General features: G+C 44.3%; 1 protein-coding gene across 1 annotated transcript in view; it reads left to right on the top strand.

Moving 5' to 3' along the window:
• Window positions 1–20,788, top strand: part of SLC36A4 (solute carrier family 36 member 4) — a 248,956-nt gene that overhangs the window by 32,770 nt on the left and 195,398 nt on the right. The window contains exons 3-6 of the mRNA XM_054015665.1: window positions 400–490; window positions 8,068–8,156; window positions 11,117–11,212; window positions 12,843–12,927. Coding sequence (XP_053871640.1) covers window positions 400–490; window positions 8,068–8,156; window positions 11,117–11,212; window positions 12,843–12,927 — 361 coding nt within the window. The remainder of the gene's footprint in view (window positions 1–399; window positions 491–8,067; window positions 8,157–11,116; window positions 11,213–12,842; window positions 12,928–20,788) is intronic.

Genomic DNA, 20,788 nt, shown 5'->3' on the forward strand with positions numbered 1-20,788 from the left:
AAAAGGCATAACTTTTAAAATAGTTTAGGCAAAAATCAGCACAGCATCAGCCTGGTGCACTTAGTTGCCCCTCTCTCAGGCAAAAGGAGAGTCTCACCTCACAATTAAGATGAAATCCAGGTTTTGAACCAACAGTTGAAGTGAATTCCAGATGAGGGATCACTCACCTGAGAACACCTGGCTTCAGTCCCTCAGAACTCAAATCCAGACTCTGATAGGAGCATCCCATCTATTTTTGCTTTGAGGCTCCTATGTATCTTTCACAAGACTGCCTTGATCATCTTGAAACATTTAAAGCTTATAAATTTTATCTTCACATTTTATAAACTGATTGGTGAAAAGTTATCTGAATGTTGTTCCAAAGGCTCCACTGTGACTCTGTATTATTTGTATTTTCAGGTTTGTGCAAACACTTACTCATCTCCTCAAAGGAAACATTGGAACTGGGCTTCTAGGGCTTCCACTTGCGATAAAAAATGCAGGCATTGTGGTAAGAGCTTTTTTCCCTCTTACACGTGGAAGAGATGCATAGAAAACTCTATCACATCTCTGCAGTTCAGAGTGTTAAAAATAAAATCTAGGTAACTTGATTATGTGACCTATTATTTCAATATCAACTTGAACAGGGCATCATGTTAGTTTTCCTTTCCAAAGTCTAGTTAGAACTGGAGACTAGGATTTGGGATTCCTGAACTGGCCATTGGCTCGCTATGTAACCTTAATCTCTCTACACTGCATTTTCTAGATCTGCTTGGAAAAGTGTGTGTATGTGTATGTGTTTTGTTTTAGTCCCCTGAAGAAAATTCTGTGAACTTTCGGTGAAAAATTGAAAACCGAAAACTTTTGGTTCAGAAATGCTGCTATGGTGCCTAATGTGAGTTGTAGTTTGGATCCTCATTTCCTCCTCCTCTTCTATGGATTGGGTACCTTAGTTGGAGAACATCTCCTATGATGCACCAGGATCTTCCATCTTGTTGATCTGATGAGATGGTTCATGGAAACCCCATAGCCACTTTGCCTCATGGCAGACATAGTCCATTTGGGGAGCCTGGCCCATAGAGGAGAATGAGGGCATAAGGCACCCAAAATAAAACTCCCTTGAGGCAGTGTGGTAGCATTTCCAAATCAAAATGTTCCATTTCTGGCTGAAAATTGAAAATTTTTCAGTTTTTGGTGCTCGGTTTAAAAAAAATTAGAAATTTTCTGTCAAAAGCAGATACTCTTTGTGCAAAATTTTGTTTAGTCAAAAATCCAATTTTCTCTCCAAAATATAGCTCTGATGAAAAATTTTCAACCTGTCCTAGTATTTTCCCATATCTGTAATATTTATCATTGTATTTAGGTCCTCTGGGCAGGGACCATATCATCTTCTCTACTGAGCAGCACCATGTATGCTGACTTGCAATCAAAAAGACCCTTAGCATTGATGACAATAAGATGTTTGAAACCATTATTTAGAAATGTGCAAAATCACATCTTTTTTGTGTGATAAATTTTTCATGGCAAATATTTTTGTGAAATTGTGGATATTGGGATGAAATCTGCACCCGCATTTACTTCTTTCCCTTTGTTCACCATCCCATCTTTTGCTCAGTCCTTGATGTAAAAGCCACATGAGTCCTAAATAAACTAGCAATAAAAACTCCTTTGGACTTGCAGTACTTAGTTGTTCTTCTTCGAGTGCTTGCTCATATCCATTCCATTAGGTGTGCGCGCGCCGCGTGCACGATCGTCGGAAGATTTTCTACCCTAGCAACACCGGCGGGTCGGCTGTGGAGCCCCCTAGAGTGGCGCCTTCATGGCGCTGAATATATACCCCAGCCGACCCGGCGCCCCCTCAGTTCCTTCTTACCGCCCCTGACGGTCGTTGGAACTGTGGAGCACGGCGTAGCTGTTCTCCACTCTCCCTAGCTTATCCAGTTATTCACAGTTATAGTTGTAGTTCTAGTTGTTTATAGTTATATAGTTGGTTATTCACTTGTTTATAGTTGTTATATAGTTAAAAAAAAGGGGGATTAAGGGGGTTGTCTCCCCCCTTTTTTCCCCGGCCGCGTGGTCGGGCTCATGCCCAAGGCTCCCGGCTTCAAGCAGTGCGCCTCCTGCGCTAAGCCTATGCCAACGAGCGACCCGCACGACTCGTGTCTGAAGTGCCTGGGAGAGTCCCATCAAACAGATAAGTGCAAGATCTGTAAGGCCTTCAAACCGAGGACCAAGAAGGAGCGGGACTTTCGACTCCGGCAACTCCTTATGGAGGCAGCACTTAGCCCGGACGCTCCATCGGCGCGCCAGGCCCCGGCACCTAGCACCTCGGTGCGCAGTGCCCCAGCGGCACCGACCATGCCGACCACGGCAGACAAGCCTCCACGGCACCGGACCTCATCGGCACCGCACTCACAACAAGTGCCTCGGCGCCGTTCATCATCCCCGGGACATAAAAAATCCCATAAGGCGGGGACCTCAGTGCCGAAGACGCCGGCTCCCCCGGTGCCGGGGGTAGAGCCGCGTCCACCTGTGGAGCACCGAAAACAGGTGCCTCCAGCACCGTCGACTCCGGCTCCAAGGCCGTTGAGTCCGGTGCAGACAGAGTCACCACCGAGACCGGCGGTGATACAGTGCCTCCCGTCGACACCGGAGACTTTCGCGACGGCGAGAGACTTGATCGCTCTCACGGAGCCGGCACCGCCACAACCACCGGCACCGTCGGCACCGTTGACTCGCCCGGTCCAATCTAGGGGAAAACCTGCCTTGATGCGCCCTCCATCGCAAGGGCTGGAACCACGGCACCGATCCAGGTCCCGAAGCAGGTCCCCTCGCCGCTCGCAGTCCCGGCGCCGGATATCACCTCGGCACCGGTCGTACTCGCGGCCAAGATCATCGCGGCACTGCTCTACATCTCGGCACCGTTATGATCGTCGGCACCGATCAACGTCGAGACGTAGCTCTCGGCCCCGGTACGATCGACGTTCGACTTCGAGAGGCCGCTCCCGGCACCGGGCCTACTCTAGGTCATCGTCTCGATCCAGGTCCGACTCCCGGCACCGGCGAGGCCATCGGCACCGATCGCGATCTCGGCACCGATCGCCGGCACCGCGTAGAGATGGAACATCTCTAGATCGGCACCAGACGGCACCGTATCCCACGGGATTCGTCTCGGCGCAGTCGGCACCGCCATGGCCATCGAGATCGGTGTCTCGCTCCTCTGAGGACCTGCCAAGATCGGCATACCCCCCTCAGGGGCAAGCCGGGGAGCAAGATTTAGGCCATTGGCAAGAGGGAGCAGAGGACCCTGACCAGGGCCCATCTCACTGGTCGTTCTGGACCCCGTGGGCATACCACCAGGCGCAAGGGGCTCCAACAACCTCTCGCTCGGGTCACTCTGATACAAGGGCACCAGAGTCCACCATCTCTCGCCCTCCTCCAGGGGGCATGGAGGCCTCTGTATCCGCACCACCTGACGTCCCGGACCCAAGGACAGGTGATGCTCCGACCCAGGAACAGGGAGACCAGGATCCTCCCCTGGATCCCTTACCACCAGAGGCATCCTCCTCTTCCTCTCCGGATGAGGCAGTGGCGGGCACGTCGTGCACAGGTCCACCCCCGATAGATCTTCGGGCTCATCAGGACCTGTTACGTAGGATGGCCCGTAACATGGACCTACAGACGGAGGAGATAGTGGAGGTGCAGGACCCCATTGTAAATATCCTCGCGGCGGATGTCCCATCAAGAGTGGCGTTGCCCCTGATCCGCACGATCCAGGCGAACGCAACTACGATATGGCAAACCCCTGCCTCTATCCCACCTACAGCGAGAGGGGTGGAAAGAAAGTACTTTGTCCCTTCCAAAGACTACGAGTACTTGTATACCCATCCCCAGCCGTGTTCACTGGTGGTGTCATCAGTGAATGCAAGGGAGCGCCACGGTCAACAAGCTGCAGCGCCCAAATCAAAGGAGGCTAAGCGACTCGATTTGTTTGGCCGTAAAGTTTATTCAGCTGGAGGGCTGCAACTTAGAGCGGCTAACCAGCAGGCGCTCCTGAGCCGCTACAACTTTAATTCCTGGACCTCTATGGGGAAGTTCAAGGAATTGGTTCCCCAAGAGTCCAGGGAAGAGTTTGGGGCCTTGGTTGAGGAGGGTAAGAAGGTGGCTCGGACCTCCTTACAGGCCTCCCTGGACATAGTGGACTCGGCCGCGAGAACCTGGCCGCAGGTATCGCTATGCGCAGGACCTCCTGGCTCCAAGTTTCGGGTTTACCCCCTGAATTACAGCAGACCCTACAGGATCTGCCCTTTGAAGGACAAGGGTTGTTCTCGGAGAAGACGGACTCTCGATTGCAGAGCCTCAAGGACTCCAGGACAATCATGCGCTCCTTGGGGATGCATGTTGCGGGTCCCCAGCGCAGACCATTTAGGCCCCAGCCTCAACGTTTTTACCCCCCTCCACCTCGTCAGAGACAGGACCCTGCCAGAAGGCGAGGGCAAGGTGGTAGGAGAAGATGGGTTGGCCCTCAACCCGGTCAGAACCAGGGGCCACCAAGACCACCTTCAGGTCCTAGACAGAACTTTTGAAGGTGCGGTCGAGGACGGCGCCCCAGTCATCCCCCAGGATCCAGCTCCCTCCTTTCGGGATCGCCTCTCCCACTTCCACCGTGCTTGGTCCCTTATAACTTCGGACCGTTGGGTCCTCCGCACGGTGGAGAGGGGATACGCTATCCAGTTTTCTTCTATCCCCCCCTCCCACCCCCCTTCCCCGTCCCTCTTCAGGGACCCTTCTCACGAGCAACTTCTTACACAGGAGGTTTCTACGCTCCTTGCCATGGGGTCCATAGAGGAGGTTCCGATAGAGTTAAGGGGCAGGGGATTTTATTCCCGTTACTTCCTGATCCCCAAGTCCAAGGGAGGTCTGCGGCCCATCTTGGACTTGCGCGGACTCAACAAATTCGTAGTAAAGTTGAAGTTCCGCATGGTCTCTTTGGGGGCCATTATCCCTTCCCTCGATCCTGGAGACTGGTTCGCCGCCCTCGACATGAAAGACGCATACTTTCATATTGCAATTTACCCACCTCACAGACGCTTCCTGCGATTCGTGGTAAACACGGTGCACTACCAATTTACAGTCCTTCCCTTCGGCCTATCCTCGGCCCCAAGAGTGTTCACGAAATGTATGGCTGTCGTGGCAGCGTACCTTCGTCGGCAAGGAATACAGGTGTTCCCGTACCTAGACGACTGGCTGGTGCGCGGTCGCACCAAGGAGCAAGTTCAAGCTCACGTCCACAGAATAGTGCACATATTCAACGAGTTGGGCATCCTACTCAACAAGGACAAATCCACTCTAGAACCTACCCAGAGAATAGAATTCATCGGCGCAGTTCTAGACTCCGGGCGTGCGCAAGCCATCCTGCCAGACAACCGCTTTGGCACCATCACGAACCTCATTCAAGGGCTCAAGGCCTTCCCAACTACCACGGTGAGGTCGTGCCTTACCCTGCTGGGTCACATGGCTTCCTGCACGTACGTAACCAGGCATGCCAGACTTCGGCTTCGCCCACTTCAAACCTGGGTGTCATCAATATACCGTCCACATCGAGACAGCCTGAACATGGTGGTCACGGTCCCGAACTCGGTCCTGGCCTCCCTCACCTGGTGGCTAGATCGCAATGTGGTCTGCGAGGGGATGCCATTTCACGCCCCACAACCCTCTCTGCACCTGGTCACAGACGCGTCATCTCTGGGTTGGGGCGCCCATCTCAACGAACACCATACCCAGGGCCTGTGGACTGCACCCCAGTTAGCCCTGCACATCAATGTTCGGGAGCTGATGGCGGTGCGCCTGGCGTGCCAGGCATTCCTCAATCTCCTACGTGGCCGCTGTGTGTTAGTTCTCATCGACAACACCACGGCCATGTTTTACATCAACAAGCAAGGAGGAGCACGTTCGTCAATTCTATGCCAAGAGGCCATTCGCCTGTGGGACTTCTGCATCGCCCACTCAATCCATCTCATGGCATCGTTCCTCCCTGGAGTCCAGAACACTCTAGCGGACCGACTCAGCAGGTCCTTCCAGACGCACGAGTGGTCTATCCGTCCGGACATCATACATTCCATCTTCCAAAAGTGGGGGTTTCCCCAGATAGACCTGTTTGCATCTCGAGACAACAGGAAGTGCCACGTGTTCTGCTCCCTACAAGGTCGAGCTCCGGGCTCCCTCTCGGATGCGTTTCTCCTTCCCTGGAAAGACCACCTGTTTTATGCCTTCCCTCCGTTTCCTCTGGTCCACAAGGTACTGCTCAAATTGCGCAGAGACCAGGCACAGGTAATTCTGGTCGCTCCAGCGTGGCCGAGACAACATTGGTACACCACACTGTTGGAACTCTCGGTTCAGACACCGATCCCGCTTCCGTTGTGTCCGGATCTCATCTCTCAGGACCACGGCCGGCTGCGTCACCCCGACCTGCAATCACTCCACCTCACAGCGTGGCTGCTCCATGGTTCACCCAGGCAGAGCAGCAATGCTCGCACTCTGTCCAACAGATTCTGCTGAGCAGTAGGAAGCCCTCAACACGCACCACGTACCTGGCCAAGTGGAAGCGGTTCTCCTGTTGGTGCGAACAACGAGCCATGTCCCCGTTGCAGGCACCCATTCCTCTCATTTTGGAATATCTCCTCTCCCTAAAACAGCAGGGGTTGGCGATATCTTCAATTAGAGTTCACCTGGCCGCTATATCGGCCTTTCACCCAGGGGAACTCGCGTCCTCGGTATTCTCTAACTCGATGGTCGTTAGATTCCTCAAGGGCTTAGACCGGATGTACCCACAACAACGTCAGCCCGTTCAGACGTGGGACCTCAACCTGGTTCTCTCCAAGCTCACAGGTCCTCCATTCGAGCCACTGGCCACCTGTTCACTTTTGTACCTATCCTGGAAGACAGCCTTCCTTGTAGCCATCACCTCAGCAAGGCGCGTTTCTGAACTCAGGGCGCTTACATCCGAGCCCCCTTATACAGTTTTCCATAAGGATAAAGTGCAGCTTCGTCCACATCCTGCCTTTCTCCCTAAGGTGGTTTCTCCTTTTCATATCAACCAGGACATCTTTCTCCCGGTCTTTCATCCCAAACCACATGCCACTCGCCAGGATCAACGTTTGCATTCCCTGGACGTACGAAGGGCCCTGGCCTTCTATATTGACCGCACAAAGCACTTTAGAAAGACGACGCAACTCTTCGTTGCAGTGGCCGACCGAATGAAAGGCTCACCGGTCTCCTCACAACGCCTATCCTCCTGGATTACGTCTTGCATCCGGACTTGCTATGACCTGGCAGGTGTCTCAGCACCGCACCTCACCGCTCACTCCACGAGGGCCCAGGCTTCCTCGACGGCTTTCCTGGCACAAGTTCCGATCCAGGACATTTGTAGAGCAGCGGTTTGGTCATCAGTCCACACATTTACAGCTCACTATGCACTAGTGCAGCAGTCCAGAGACGATGCTGCTTTCGGATCAGCGGTTTTGCACACAGCAATGTCTCACTCCGACCCCACCACCTAAGTTGGGCTTGGGAATCACCTAATGGAATGGATATGAGCAAGCACTCGAAGAAGAAAAGACGGTTACTCACCGTTGTAACTGTTGTTCTTCGAGATGTGTTGCTCATATCCATTCCAAACCCGCCCCCCGTCCCCACTGTCGGAGTAGCCGGCAAGAAGGAACTGAGGGGGCGACGGGTCGGCTGGGGTATATATTCAGCGCCATGAAGGCGCCACTCTAGGGGGCTCCACAGCCGACCCGCCGGTGTTGCTAGGGTAGAAAATCTTCCGACGATCGTGCACGCGGCGCGCGCACACCTAATGGAATGGATATGAGCAACACATCTCGAAGAACAACAGTTACAACGGTGAGTAACCGTCTTTTTTTCTATTTACCATATTTGTTTCAAACTTTTATGGAGGTGATCCTTATTTGTCAAAATGCGAAATGTTATTTAAGTTTTTTCCCCTCGTATATTTCTGTAAAAATTACTCTTCTTACAGGGTTTCAGGTATTTACACCCCATTTCCTACTTTCTTTCTCCATATAGCTTGGACCAATCAGCCTTGTGCTTATAGGAGTTGTATCTGTTCATTGTATGCACATCTTGGTACGATGCAGCCACCATCTGTGTCAGAGGTAAATGTGGAGCTATTTGTTACATATAGCATCTGAATTCCCTCAGTTTCTTACTCTATTTCATTGCATGTCTTCAGTCTGCAAAATGTCTTGGTGCTCTAATAATCTCTTCAGAGGTATCTGTCAGAGCCTAGGAGGAAGGGGCATGTAACTTCTTTTGGTATAACTACCAATGATGGCTTCTAGCTGGCATGCAGGAATGCTTAATTGTTTGGCATCATCTTTTCTAGAATGCTTTGAACAATATTTGTTTAAATACAGTTCATTTTCTGCATACTGTTCATGTGTTCTAAACTAGGCCAGTTCATCTTCAATGGATTTGCACCTTATTCGATACCCATAAATGGAAAACAACCCCAGTCTCTCTCACTGCAGTTCTAGTTGTTTAGCCCTAATTTTAAGAGTGAAGGAGTCTGAACAAAACAAGGAGAGAGAATGGAGAAAAGAGAGGCTCATAGAAAAAGATTAAAAATGGGATAGAAAAGGAAATGAGAGAGTAATATTCTAATAGTAAAAGTGAGTGGCTGAGACAGATGCATTTTGGGAAGAATCCAAAAGCAACAGCTTCTCTGGCAGAGCATTTTAAATTACAAGCATTTCAGTCCAACTAACATGCCCTCTCCCACCACCCTCCCAACATTTGTTGAAGTATGGCATCCTTTTGGCATTGTGAGGAGAAAAAGTAAAATGCTGAGAGGACTGGATGATCAAGGGCCATTGTCAAGTACCTTTTTGCAAAAAGGTGTTCCTTCTAGTTTCCTTGTGCAAAGTCAGTGGATGGGAAATGTTTAATGGTATCAGAGCTCATATCAGATCAATGTTTCTAGTCTGTATGGGAAAAGACACCTTTGTAATCCAAAGGGATGATTTCAGTTCCAGTGCAGGTGTGCTACTCTAGGGTCCTAAGTTTAAGTTCTATAGTTTATTTGCTTCTGACAGGAAAAGCAAGAGAGACAGGGTTTTTTCAGTGATGGAATTACTGTACTGGTGGCATTGGCACTGATTAGCCAGATCCAGAAAAACATTGCCAAGCAGCTTGGCATATTGAGTAAATAGTTGGTTAAAATAGAAAACTGGATGGCAAGTGCAAAGCATTTTCTACATTTCCCACTCTTAGTATAATTTTATAACTTTTGAAAAGCATTCATTTTATAAATTACCCCACTTATATGGAGAGTGGAGTATGAATTACTACTAAATCACATTGATATTAATACTATACAGTTATCTTCTTGGCTTGAGGAAAAATCAGATTTTTTTACATTTAGATTCTGAAAGAAATATATTAAAATGATGCAGTGGAGGAGTCAAATGTCACACTCCTGGAGGGGAGGTGTGTATTTCTCTCTCATATTCATAGTTGTCTCTCCTTAGAATCTCACAACTAATATTGATTTTTCTTAACAAATATCTATCTCATCGTCAAGCATAGGATTGTTATGTGGTTGAACTCAATTGCTGGTTTTCTATCTCAGTGAAAAGGAACAATCAAAATGTATTTGGTGGGTTAAAACACAGAATTGTTCTTGTCCTTTTGGCCAGTTTAATGGGATACAATCTCTCTCTGGGAATTGTAAAAAGCAACAGAGGGTCCTGTGGCACCTTTGAGACTAACAGAAGTACTGGGAGCATAAGCTTTCGTGGGTAAGAACCAGTGAGGTTCTTACCCACGAAAGCTTATGCTCCCAGTACTTCTGTTAGTCTCAAAGGTGCCACAGGACCCTCTGTTGCTTTTTACAGATTCAGACTAACACGGCTACCCCTCTGATACTATCTCTTGGAATTGTTTCCTGCCTTACTTCATCTGTCGATAAGTAGAAAGTTCAGAGAAGAGGCACAAAAATGATTAAAGTATTAGAAAACATCCCTTATAGTGATAGATTGAGCTTTCAGAGTCTATTTATCTTAACCAAGAGAAAGTTAAGGGGCAACTTGATCACAATATATAAGTATTTTCGTAGAGAACAAATATTTGATAATGGGCTCTTCGGTGTAGCAGACAAAAGTAGAACAAGATCCATTGGCTGGAAGTTGAAGCTAGACAAATTCAAACTGGAAATAAATTGTAATTTTTTAACTGTGAGGGTAATTAATCATTGGAACAATTTACCAAGGGTTGTGATGGATTCTCAGATTCTTCAAGATTGGATGCTTTTTAAAAGATATGCTCTAGTTCAAACAAAAATTATTTCACGGAAGTCTTCTGCTCTGTTTTATGCAGAAGGTCAGAATAGATGATCACAGTGGTCCCTTCTGGCCTTTTGAATTTATGAATCTATAATTTCTACCTAGTTCATAAATGGGATTTGTAGATAGGTATAAGGCAAAGGGTTCACTTTTAAGTGTGGTGGATCTGCACCTCTCACCAGAATCCCGAAGTCGGTCACCATGTTTGGATTCACTCCTTCTGGAGACCAATTCCCTCAGGGTATGTTTGCATGAGCACCTACTGCATGACTAACTGAGGTGTAAATCTACGGTGCTTCAGCATGCCGCGTACTAACGTACTGTCAACGTTATTGAGAACTTTTTAGTTCACATCAGCTGGGACCATATGGACAGCGCATGGCATGTTGGAGCACTGTAGAATTACACCCCACCGTGCTGTGCAGTAAGTGCTCTTGTAGACCTGCCATAAGAAACCTGTGCTTTAAAAACCTGAGCCTGCACTATTGACTTAACTGGGAGCAGAATCATGGGTTAAATGCTAAAAGTGCACAGGTAGATGCTCTTCTTGAAGATTGACTTCAAGTAGCAGGTCAGGCCTTCTACAGCTACTGAATGATGTTCCAGAATTGCTATAACTGACCCTAAAAAGAACAGGAGTACTTGTGGCACCTTAGAGACTAACAAATTATAACTGAATCTGTGGGTCCACAACATTTTCAAGCTATGGCAGAGTATATCATATTTTACGCCTTGATATTTTCTATCAACTTCTCTCCATTCTTTCATTTCAGGTTGAAAAAGACCTCATTAGGGTATAGTGACACAGTTAGTTACGCCATGGAAGTAGGGCCCCTAAACAGCCTTCAGAAAAGAGCTTCCTGGGGAAGGTAAGGTTGCTGCAGCATTTAATTTAATAAATGAAATATTAAAAGGAATGGATAAACTGTGAAACATTAGAATTTTACCTTTCTCCCATGATATTGCTTTCTGTGGATTAGCAAAAACTTTATACCATAATTAATACATCTTGTGTGGAAGGGGTGAGAGTGTAATTCCCACAGTCAAGCACTTAGTTTTAATATTCTGTGGGAGAAAATTTACTTCAGTTTCACTCTATAAGCAGAAATTTGGTATAACCAGAATTGCATTCTGCACATTCTAATGTATTGAAACAATTTAGGATTTCAGTTCTCTTTTACCACAAACACATTTCTCCATATTAAGGGTTCACTGTAAGCAAGTCTGTAGTGCATACTTAAATGACTAGTATAATATATGCATTCTGAACGGGAGCAACCTATTCTTTGACATGTCGTTACTCTGCAGATTGTATTTGATGTTCAATCTTTATTATATTTCACGTTAATGAAACAAAAATGTTAATAGCTTGTTGTCTGTCTCTGAAATTTTTTTCCCTTTGAGAAACTCAGCCATTTTCCTTTGCCATCTGTAAAGAAGAGTCATAGTAGGCCAGACTAAATAATGGTTATGGTATTGTGAGATAATAATGAAATCCAAAACCTTAGAGCTGTTAAATATAAATATTTGTTTTAATGAGCATATATAAAGAATTTCTTCTTTCAACAAGGAAAATGTCTTTCCCCTACTATTTTCAAGGATGCAGCAGTAGTGTACAGTGTGTTTTGGTTATTGTATAAAATGTGAATTAATTTTTTCAGATATTTTTGGTGGTTATGTTATAGGAATGAAATGGAACTCGATTATAGGGAAATTTGGTTTAAAGTGAAGGTAGGATGAAAGCCCCATAAGTCCTTTGATATACTACAATCTATAAATTGTAATTCTGTCTCCAGAGAAGTTCTGCTGCAGAAAATAATTTATCTAAAGAAAGTTCTAGTGTATGTTTAACTTTATATGAAGAGTTCCATTGGAACATTCCTCAGTCCACCACAGCCTGTGATGTATGCCTCCCAAAAACGATATGAACCACAGTTAGAAAAAATAAAGTAAGAGATGGTTTTCTGTGAATTCTCATCTGACTGAAACCTCAGGACTGATTCATATTAAATCATTTGGTAAGCATTGAAAATAACTGTCATCTTACATTGCTGAAACTTCTATAATTTAGACTGTATCAGGCCTTTCATGTTCTCTGGTCACAATAGTCTTAATATGGTACTTTCCCTGCTAAAGGATTTACATGTGCATTAATTATAGGTACATATTGTTAATATTCCTACAATATTGTTTTACAAAAATCTCTTCATTTCACTGTACAGTATGGGGTTTTAAACCATCTATCTTTTTTATGCATTTCTAAGAAACTCATCACCTTGGTATTTATTTGATGTTAGCTAAAGAAATTATTTGTCTTGTTTTGTTTGCAGAAGAACCTGCTTTGCAGTGCCCCAGAGTTTAACCTGGTGTTTTGAAACTATTGTTTCCACCTCACTATAAAAAGGAGCACTAGATGTATGTCATTTGGAAATGGCTTAATTGTTTGAAAACTCTTTTAATATCATAACTTCAATGTGTATGTGTTTTTCTCCCACCTAGGTGTGTCGTTGACTTTTTTCTTGTGATTACACAACTGGGATTTTGCAGTGTTTATGTTGTATTCTTAGCAGAAAATGTGAAACAAGTGAGTAAAAGCATTGTATGGGAATAATTTTGTTTGCAGCTTTTTATTTCCAGATTTATTTCCTTTCTGCATCCAGGTCAGATGTACCAGTCATATAATGCATGTAATGAGAATACATACAGTATAAGCTCAACCTTGCTTTCCCCCAAAGATATCTCATTGATTAACTTTTGTAGAAAGTGATCCACTTGCTCTGTAGGTTAAACCAAATCCAGCGCTTGTGTAAGCAGCTGCAACATCATTGACCTCCAGTTTTTCTTAAATTTCAACATTTAATCTCACAATTTAACCATGGAACATAATTATTTTACACACAGCTAAACTGTGTTAGAAATATAAGAGGAGTTCTGCCAAATTTTACAATGAGATAATGGTTTCTTCATGCACAAAATCAGTAGTGTACCATAGACCCTTAGGATTTGTGCTCCAAAACGTGTGTAATATCTTGTATAGTATATACATATTCTTTCCATATTCAGATCTTGGGCCCAACCTTGCTCTCAATATGTAGCAATTGTTATTTATTATTTAGTTTGCCGTGATGTCCAAAATAGTGCTAAGAAGTTTCCAAATGCAGAGAAAGACACAGTCCCTGCCCTGAAGATTGTAGTTAACTGTAGTTATGTACTTTGTGTGAGCACACATGCAAAGCAGTTTAGTTTCTGAGCTCTGCAGCAGTGTGCGCCACATCTCAGAAGATGGAAAAAGCTGTTAGGCAATTGGAAAGGCCTTCTGTAAAGAACTGGGGAAATGGACAACATTGTTTATGGTTAATGATATCTTCCAGCTAGTGTCTGAAGCCTCCCTTCGCACAAATATAAGATATCACTGAGTGAAATGGGAACGGTTGTTTTACATGTAGATTATGAGGCTGTTCTGCTTCAGTAACAACCAGCCTTGCTGTAAGTACATCACAGTATGCTGTGATCCTGCTAGACTCCAAAAGCTAAGTAAGGTTGGGCCATTTCAGTACTAGGATGGGAGACCTCAATGAGACACCTGAGAGCTGCAGGTGATATTCAGCAGATGGCACTGTACACTTTTGCAATGGGCTGAACTGTTATCCAAAGAACCATTATCTCTTAGGTGAGACATAAAGCTAGATCCTGACTACATTAAATTTCTACAAGGTCCCGCACTCCCTCCAAATGAATGGAGGCATTAAACACTGGGCTTCTTGACAAATTTCAATTCGGGTAATTACCCTACAATCCCCCTCCAATTTCAATCAGATATGATGTTCTTAATGTCCTCTCTTAGACAATTCTGAAATACAGCTGTATGCTTTGAAACTGCTACTGGTTATACTTCATTGGTGGCTAAAGTGGTCCATAGGTATCTTACCTTTCTCTTACTAGTGTTGTGAGCTTTATTTCATGTTTTGGGAAGTGCTCTAAGATCCTCTGATGTAAAAGTTGCTATAAAAGTGCCAAGTACCTGCATATGCAATTTATACATTCTATGATTTGGGCCTCTGAACCTGATATGCAGTAGTTGTGAGACCATATTATAAAAATGTATTTTACCATTGTAATGTTTAGTAATCTCAGAGTGCATATTATTTTCAGTAGTATGTCTCTTCCTTCTCTGGCCCCACCCTCTCAGTGTGAATTTTTATTGCATCTGTCATAATATAAAGTTCAAGTCCAAACGATTGCCATCAAATAGGTAAGCAGACCCATTGCTGCCTACCAATGACATCTTCCTAGTTACTGACCCTATAAGCAAAACCAAGATGTGTCTAATCAGATGTGTCTTGCATCACTTCTTAAGGCCATTAAAATTGGGTCCTCATTTATTACAGGATTTCAGACAGAGAGGCCTTCACAAGAAATACTTTGCTACCTTCCCTCAGGAGTTTAACCATGGGGAGAGATCCAATAACAAATTCATCCTAGGCAACAGAAACAGCCTCAAGGAAATATGAAATATACTCCGTAAATGAATTAAACTTATCAAAAATTCAGAGGTTTCACTTTTCAATTAATTTGATTTGAATTGCAGTTCTTCTTCTTCCACAGTATGGTAAGGAGATAAGAAGATGTCTCCTTCACAGCCACAAAGATCTATATTCCAGAACTCTGTCCTGTAGAGGGCACCAAAGGACATAAGTTGGTACTGCTTTAAATATATAATGCATTGATTCTCCCCAAAGCCAAATTTTGTGAGAAAGCATTTAAGTTGCTTACTTGCACATACCATCAACGCAAGCATCAAAAGCCACAAAATAATTAGTTCTCACCCAACGCTTGCACCCAGTGCTACCACCTTGATTTCCTCTCCTCATGACTTCACCCATGACACTGCTCCCTCCACACAAAGCATTAGTGTTTGGAGGACTCCTGACTCGGCTGTCCTGGCCCCGCCAGGGCACTGGCAAAGCAACACCGTGGTGAGCCCTTGAAGAGCTGATATTTCCAAGCGTGGCTTCCCTAGTGCTGCTATGTAGTGGGCTGAAGAGCTGAGGTTGAAGCACTAGGGAGCCACAAGTCTCTGCATTGACATCACTCTTGGTGCAAAGGCACTGGAATCTCCTACACGGCAGTGCTCCCCAAACCCAGTCAGCCCTTCCCTCCACATACAAGCCTCATTCTCCTTTCTTGCCCTCCCTCAAAGCCCCATTATCAACCTTCCCCTATCCCCTGCTATGTAGCTTAGCTCCCTGCGGTCTCTGGAAGGAGTGAAGATGGTGAGTCGGGGAAGCAAGACAGCTGACAGAGTTGGACAGTTCCATTGGCTAATCTTAGTGTAGCTCAATTTGATTATACCGAACGGGAGAATAACTTGTGTGTTAATTTTAAAATTGGCTTCTGTTGGAGATGTTAGCTGAATATGCTTGTGTGGGAACTGCGATTGTTTAGCTAGAGAATCCAAAGAAATGTGTAGAGGGAAAATGGAAGGGAAATATTAGTTAAGTCGCCTTTTAAAATATTTTCTCTACAGTTAGTAAATATTTTCCTTTAAATGTTACATGGAAATTCCAGTGTTCCAATGAAGAGTAATTGTGCCAAATTTGAGGACTAGGCTGGTGTAAACAGTTGCTACCATTGTCTCCATAATAAAAATGGAATGCTTGAACCAGAGCCTGTCACACAGGCTGACCAGTCTCTCTGCATATGTCTATACTTCAGTTAAACACCTGTGGCTGGCCTGTGTCAGCTGACTTGGGCTCGCAGGGCTTGGGCTAGGGGGCTGTAAAATTGTGGTTTAGACATTTGGGCTTGGGCTAATGCCCGGGCTCTGGGACCCCACAAGAGAGGAGAGCCCCAGAGCCTGGGCTCCAGCCCGAGACCAAAAGTCTACAATGCAGTTTTGCAGCCTGGCTACCTAGCCTCACAAGCCTGAGCCAGTTGAAACAGGCCAGCCAGGGGTGTTTAATTTCAGTGTAGACATGCCCTATGCTATCTTGCTGGAGTGGCATCACTCTTCAATTATTTTGCTGTTAACACGTAACTGTGTCCTCTTAAATGACGAATAGATCTCCAGTGGGGACATAAAGGGTCAGGAATATCTGTGTATAAAGTAAATAATTCACACAATTGTTTGATCCTTAACCACTTTGGAGTCCCAGATACTGGGGTAATGGATGCCAGATAAATGTTTGTAAACGTAACTTTTCATATGCTGCATCAGCTGAGTCCTTTCAATTGTGCAACTTTATTTGCTGTAGCATTTCTTGTGCATCCACAAATCATTAGAGTTAAATAATACAAAATGGTGGAGAATAAATGGTGTAAAGTGAAGAGACAATTTTCAACAAAGAAAAATGAGCAGAAAGGCCAATATTTTTTAAAATTTGCCTTAACGGCAGCATTTGGGTGTTCAGGACTTCTGATTTTAAAAATCTTGGCCAAAACCTTGTACTTTCTCAAAAAATATTCAGATTTTGCTCTGTGGAGTTTGCTGTCTTGCTATCTTGCAAAACAAAAGGTTGACAAATATTTTATAAAGAGCCTGGCATATGCACTGAGCCATCATCAGTCCAAATCCCTTCTAAATAAGCATTTACTAACTATGGTAAGCATTGTGTGTAGGTTTAAATGTTTGCTTTGTCTTTCCAATTCTATAAGGGATTCAATACAGTTTTCTTCCATATAAAATACATTATATATCTTCTGGTTCTAGCTATTAAGGTTGCTTGAAACTTCCCATTGTAAGACCCTAAATTTTGTTGCTTATAACTTTGGCAACCTTTAATCATTGTAATTAAAGACTGTAACACAGTGCACACACACAAGGTAATGTGAGCAACCCTAATTCGGGCACTTCCTAATTTTTGAGCACTTGACTTTGCAACTAAGCTTTCTCTTCATGTATGGTATGGTCAAGGTAAAAACAAACTTGAGATTCGGTTCCTTGTTGAAATTCTCTACAAGCTGAGGACACTTTTCTTTAGTAGAAATCCAGCCGCCTTTGTGTCAGTGCACTGAAGGCAAGAGATGATGCTCAATAGCAAACATACCTTATTGTAACACATTTTTGAGCTGAATTTTATCATTGAGAAAATCTGGAGCATGCTTAATCATAACGGAGATTTTGGGAGGAAGAGATTATGTGGGCATTGGAGACCCATGTGTTTTTACAGCACTGAGCCCACTGACTATGTGTGACATTTGAGTGGAGAGAATTGTCTAAACTGATAGTATGTTTGCAAGTTACTATGCTCTGTTGATAGGAAAGAGAAGGCAAGGGGTAATGTTAGATGTGCCTTGGCCCAGTATGACTAACTGAAATGAAATGACGCACTAGAGGCAAACTGCAGTAGCTTAAAAACAACTGTTATCAGGAATAACTGTCTAAGATGATATTGAGTCTGATATTGTGAAGGAGAGTAGGTTAGATAGAGGATGAGTCATATGCAGTCCATCTAATCATAATCAATTGCAAACTTATGTCACCCTACACAGCATGTAAGGCAGGGAAACGGATGCACATTGCTATTTCCTGTTTGTTGACTTGTTTAGGAAAATGTTAAAAGTTCAGTGGTGGTTTTTAGTCCTACTCACAAAGAAAAGGTTTAGCAATGATACAGTAGCCTGTGCCTGAACAGCACAAAGTTAGGAACTGAAATTTCAATGTGGTTTTCCCATGCTGCTCTGTCTCACCCAGTCTCTCCTCCATGTTACTCCATTCTGAGCAGCAAAATGAAAAGTTACTGCTTTTTCTTTCTTGTCTGCTCTTGAATCTTGTGTCATCATATCATGCTTCCTTCATTCTGCCAGTAATGTTAGCCTCCATAGCCTGTTTGCTCACTTTTCCTTGGCTACCCCATCCCTGTTGTATGCCCTCTCTGAATCCATTTGCAGAACCACTACCCTGACCTCTTTCAAAGCTGTCCTCTTCTGTGATGCCTATGGTAAACTGCCTAAGGCTTTGTCTAAACACAAAAGTTGTCCCACTTTAACTATACCAGAAAAGTTAAAGCAGTACAACCCCTCACTGTCTCCTGGTGGAGGCAGTTTTACCAGTATAAAGGTGCTTTTTACCAGCTTGGCTTTATCCATACAAAGGGATAAGTTATATTGGTATAAGTGCCTTTATACTGGTATATTTATTTTGGTTAAAAAAAAAATCACACCCCTAGCCAAAATAGTTACATCAGTACAAAAAAAAAAAGGGGGGGGGGGTATAGACCAGACCTAATGACAGTGGTTAAGCAGGGGGACTGTTGGAGCTGAGTTTTCAAAATTTCCATTTTATTTTCATTTATTCATAACTTTCTGAAACTTTTACCTTTTGGCCTGAAACATTAAATATCCAAGGAAGGTGCAGGTGTGAGTTTCATCTATCGGAAAAACTCCCACCAGCAACACAAAACTTACTTCCTCAATAAGCAATATGTATGGCTCAGCAGAAGCCATTTTTTCACATGTTGGGCAGGGTGGTCTCTGAAATGTGGTCTTTGAGATTGGTGACTCCACCTTTGAAAGGAAACTATCAAGGGTCAATGTGACTTCAGTGGCCATCTTGGACGACTTGTCTAGACAAAGCCTTAGGTCTAGTCTATGCACAGTTTTTGTTCCAAAATTATTTCGGTTAGGGGTGTGTTTTTTTTTTTAACCCCAAATAGTTATACTAGTATAGCTTTTAGTGTGGGAATAGTTATACTGCTATAAAGGTACCTTGTGCTTGTATAGCTTATTCCCCTTTCCCCATTGTGTGTTCTTTTTCTAACTGAAGGTGAATCTGCCTTATCTAGCTTAGCGTCCCGAACTGGAAGGAAAAGTGCCTTGGTATAGTGGGATTTTTTTAAGCACTGCAAATGTCAGGTAGGTTTAATTAGCAAACAGAAACTACACTGAATTTCCCAGTGGCAGGGATACAATGTACAAGTATTGACTGAGGTGAACGTCAGAAAAATATTTTCTGAAAGGAAGTAACAGGTGATATTGTTTAATATTGCCCTCAACTGCAGTCGAATGATCTATTTTCATTAAAGGATGCTAAAAATATCTGCTTTATTTAACCTTCTTAGTTTCCTACAGGTTGCTTACCTGTTTGTAAGGGGAGTCATCAAGGCCTTGTTAGGAGGGGTCGCACTCATAGGCTTGCTGTGTGAAAGGGGTCACCAGTAAAAAAGTTTGAGACCCACTACACTAGAGACCTGTGTATTCCATGGTTGCTGGAAAATCCACCCCCTTCTGCTGAGCTGCGGTCTTAGCTTTCCATTAACAAATCATTCTTTTTAGCTCTTATGGTTGCAACAAAAAGTATTTTAAAAAAGGAATTTTTGTCTGCCTGAGTTTGCAGACAGCCTGAAACAATAGGAATGAGAAGAGTGAAAGGTCCCATTAATCTTCAGTGGGCAGTTAACTCTGAATCTTAACCAAGCTGACAATTTAAATGTCAACACTTTTCCTGCTCTTTGCTTTACAGCCCCAAACTGTCTCTCGTTCCTGTCCAGATGCTCATAACCGCTCAGCTACCAAAATCTCTAGCTCTACCTTTCTTCCACCTCACCCCACAAACAAACAAAGCCCATTTAGTATAGTTATTAATTGTCGGTACAAACCCTGCAGCTGTGTAGACTGAATGTGTTGCGGCAAACTAATACAAATAACATTTGGCATCAAAATAAATAACATGGGTGACTGTACCAACTTATCTATAGCTGCCACAGGCTTTCTAGTCTGCCTCACTTGAATGCTGCGGAAACTAGAGGCCCTGTTGCAGAATTTAGGTCCATCTTGTAATGGACTATACTCGAGGGAGTCGAGGAAGATAAGACAGTTGTGGAGAAGCTAAATGAATTCATTGTATTGATCTTCACTGCAGAGGATGTGAGGGAAATTCCCACACTTGAGCCATTCTTTTTAGGTGACAAATCTGAGGAACTGTCCTAGATTGAGGTGTCAAAAGAGGAGGTTTTGGGACAAACTGATAAATTTAAACAGTGATAAATCACCAGGACTCGATGGTATTCACCCAACAGCTCTGAAGGAACTCAAATATGAAATTGCAGGACAAATAACTATGGTATGTAACCTATTGCTTAAATTAGCTTCTGTGCCAGATGACTGGAGTATTACTAATGTAATGCCAATTTTTAAAAAAGGCTCCAGACTTGGTTGAATCTATAGTAAGGAACGGAATTATCAGACATGTAGATGAACATGATATGTTGGGGAAGAGTCACGGGGTTTTGTAAAGGAAAGTCATGCCTCACCAATTGCTTAGAATTCTTTGAAGGGGGTCAACAAACATATGGACAATGTTGATCTAATGTATATAGTGTACTTGGACTTCCAGAAAGCCTTTGACAAGTTCCTTCACCAAAGGCTCTTGGGCAAAGTAAGCAGACATAAGAGGGAAGGTCTTCTCATGGATCAGTAATTGGTTAAAAGGTAGGAGGCAAAGAGGA

Source organism: Malaclemys terrapin, chromosome 1, assembly GCF_027887155.1.
Source record: "Malaclemys terrapin pileata isolate rMalTer1 chromosome 1, rMalTer1.hap1, whole genome shotgun sequence".
Lineage (NCBI taxonomy): Eukaryota > Metazoa > Chordata > Testudines > Emydidae > Malaclemys > Malaclemys terrapin.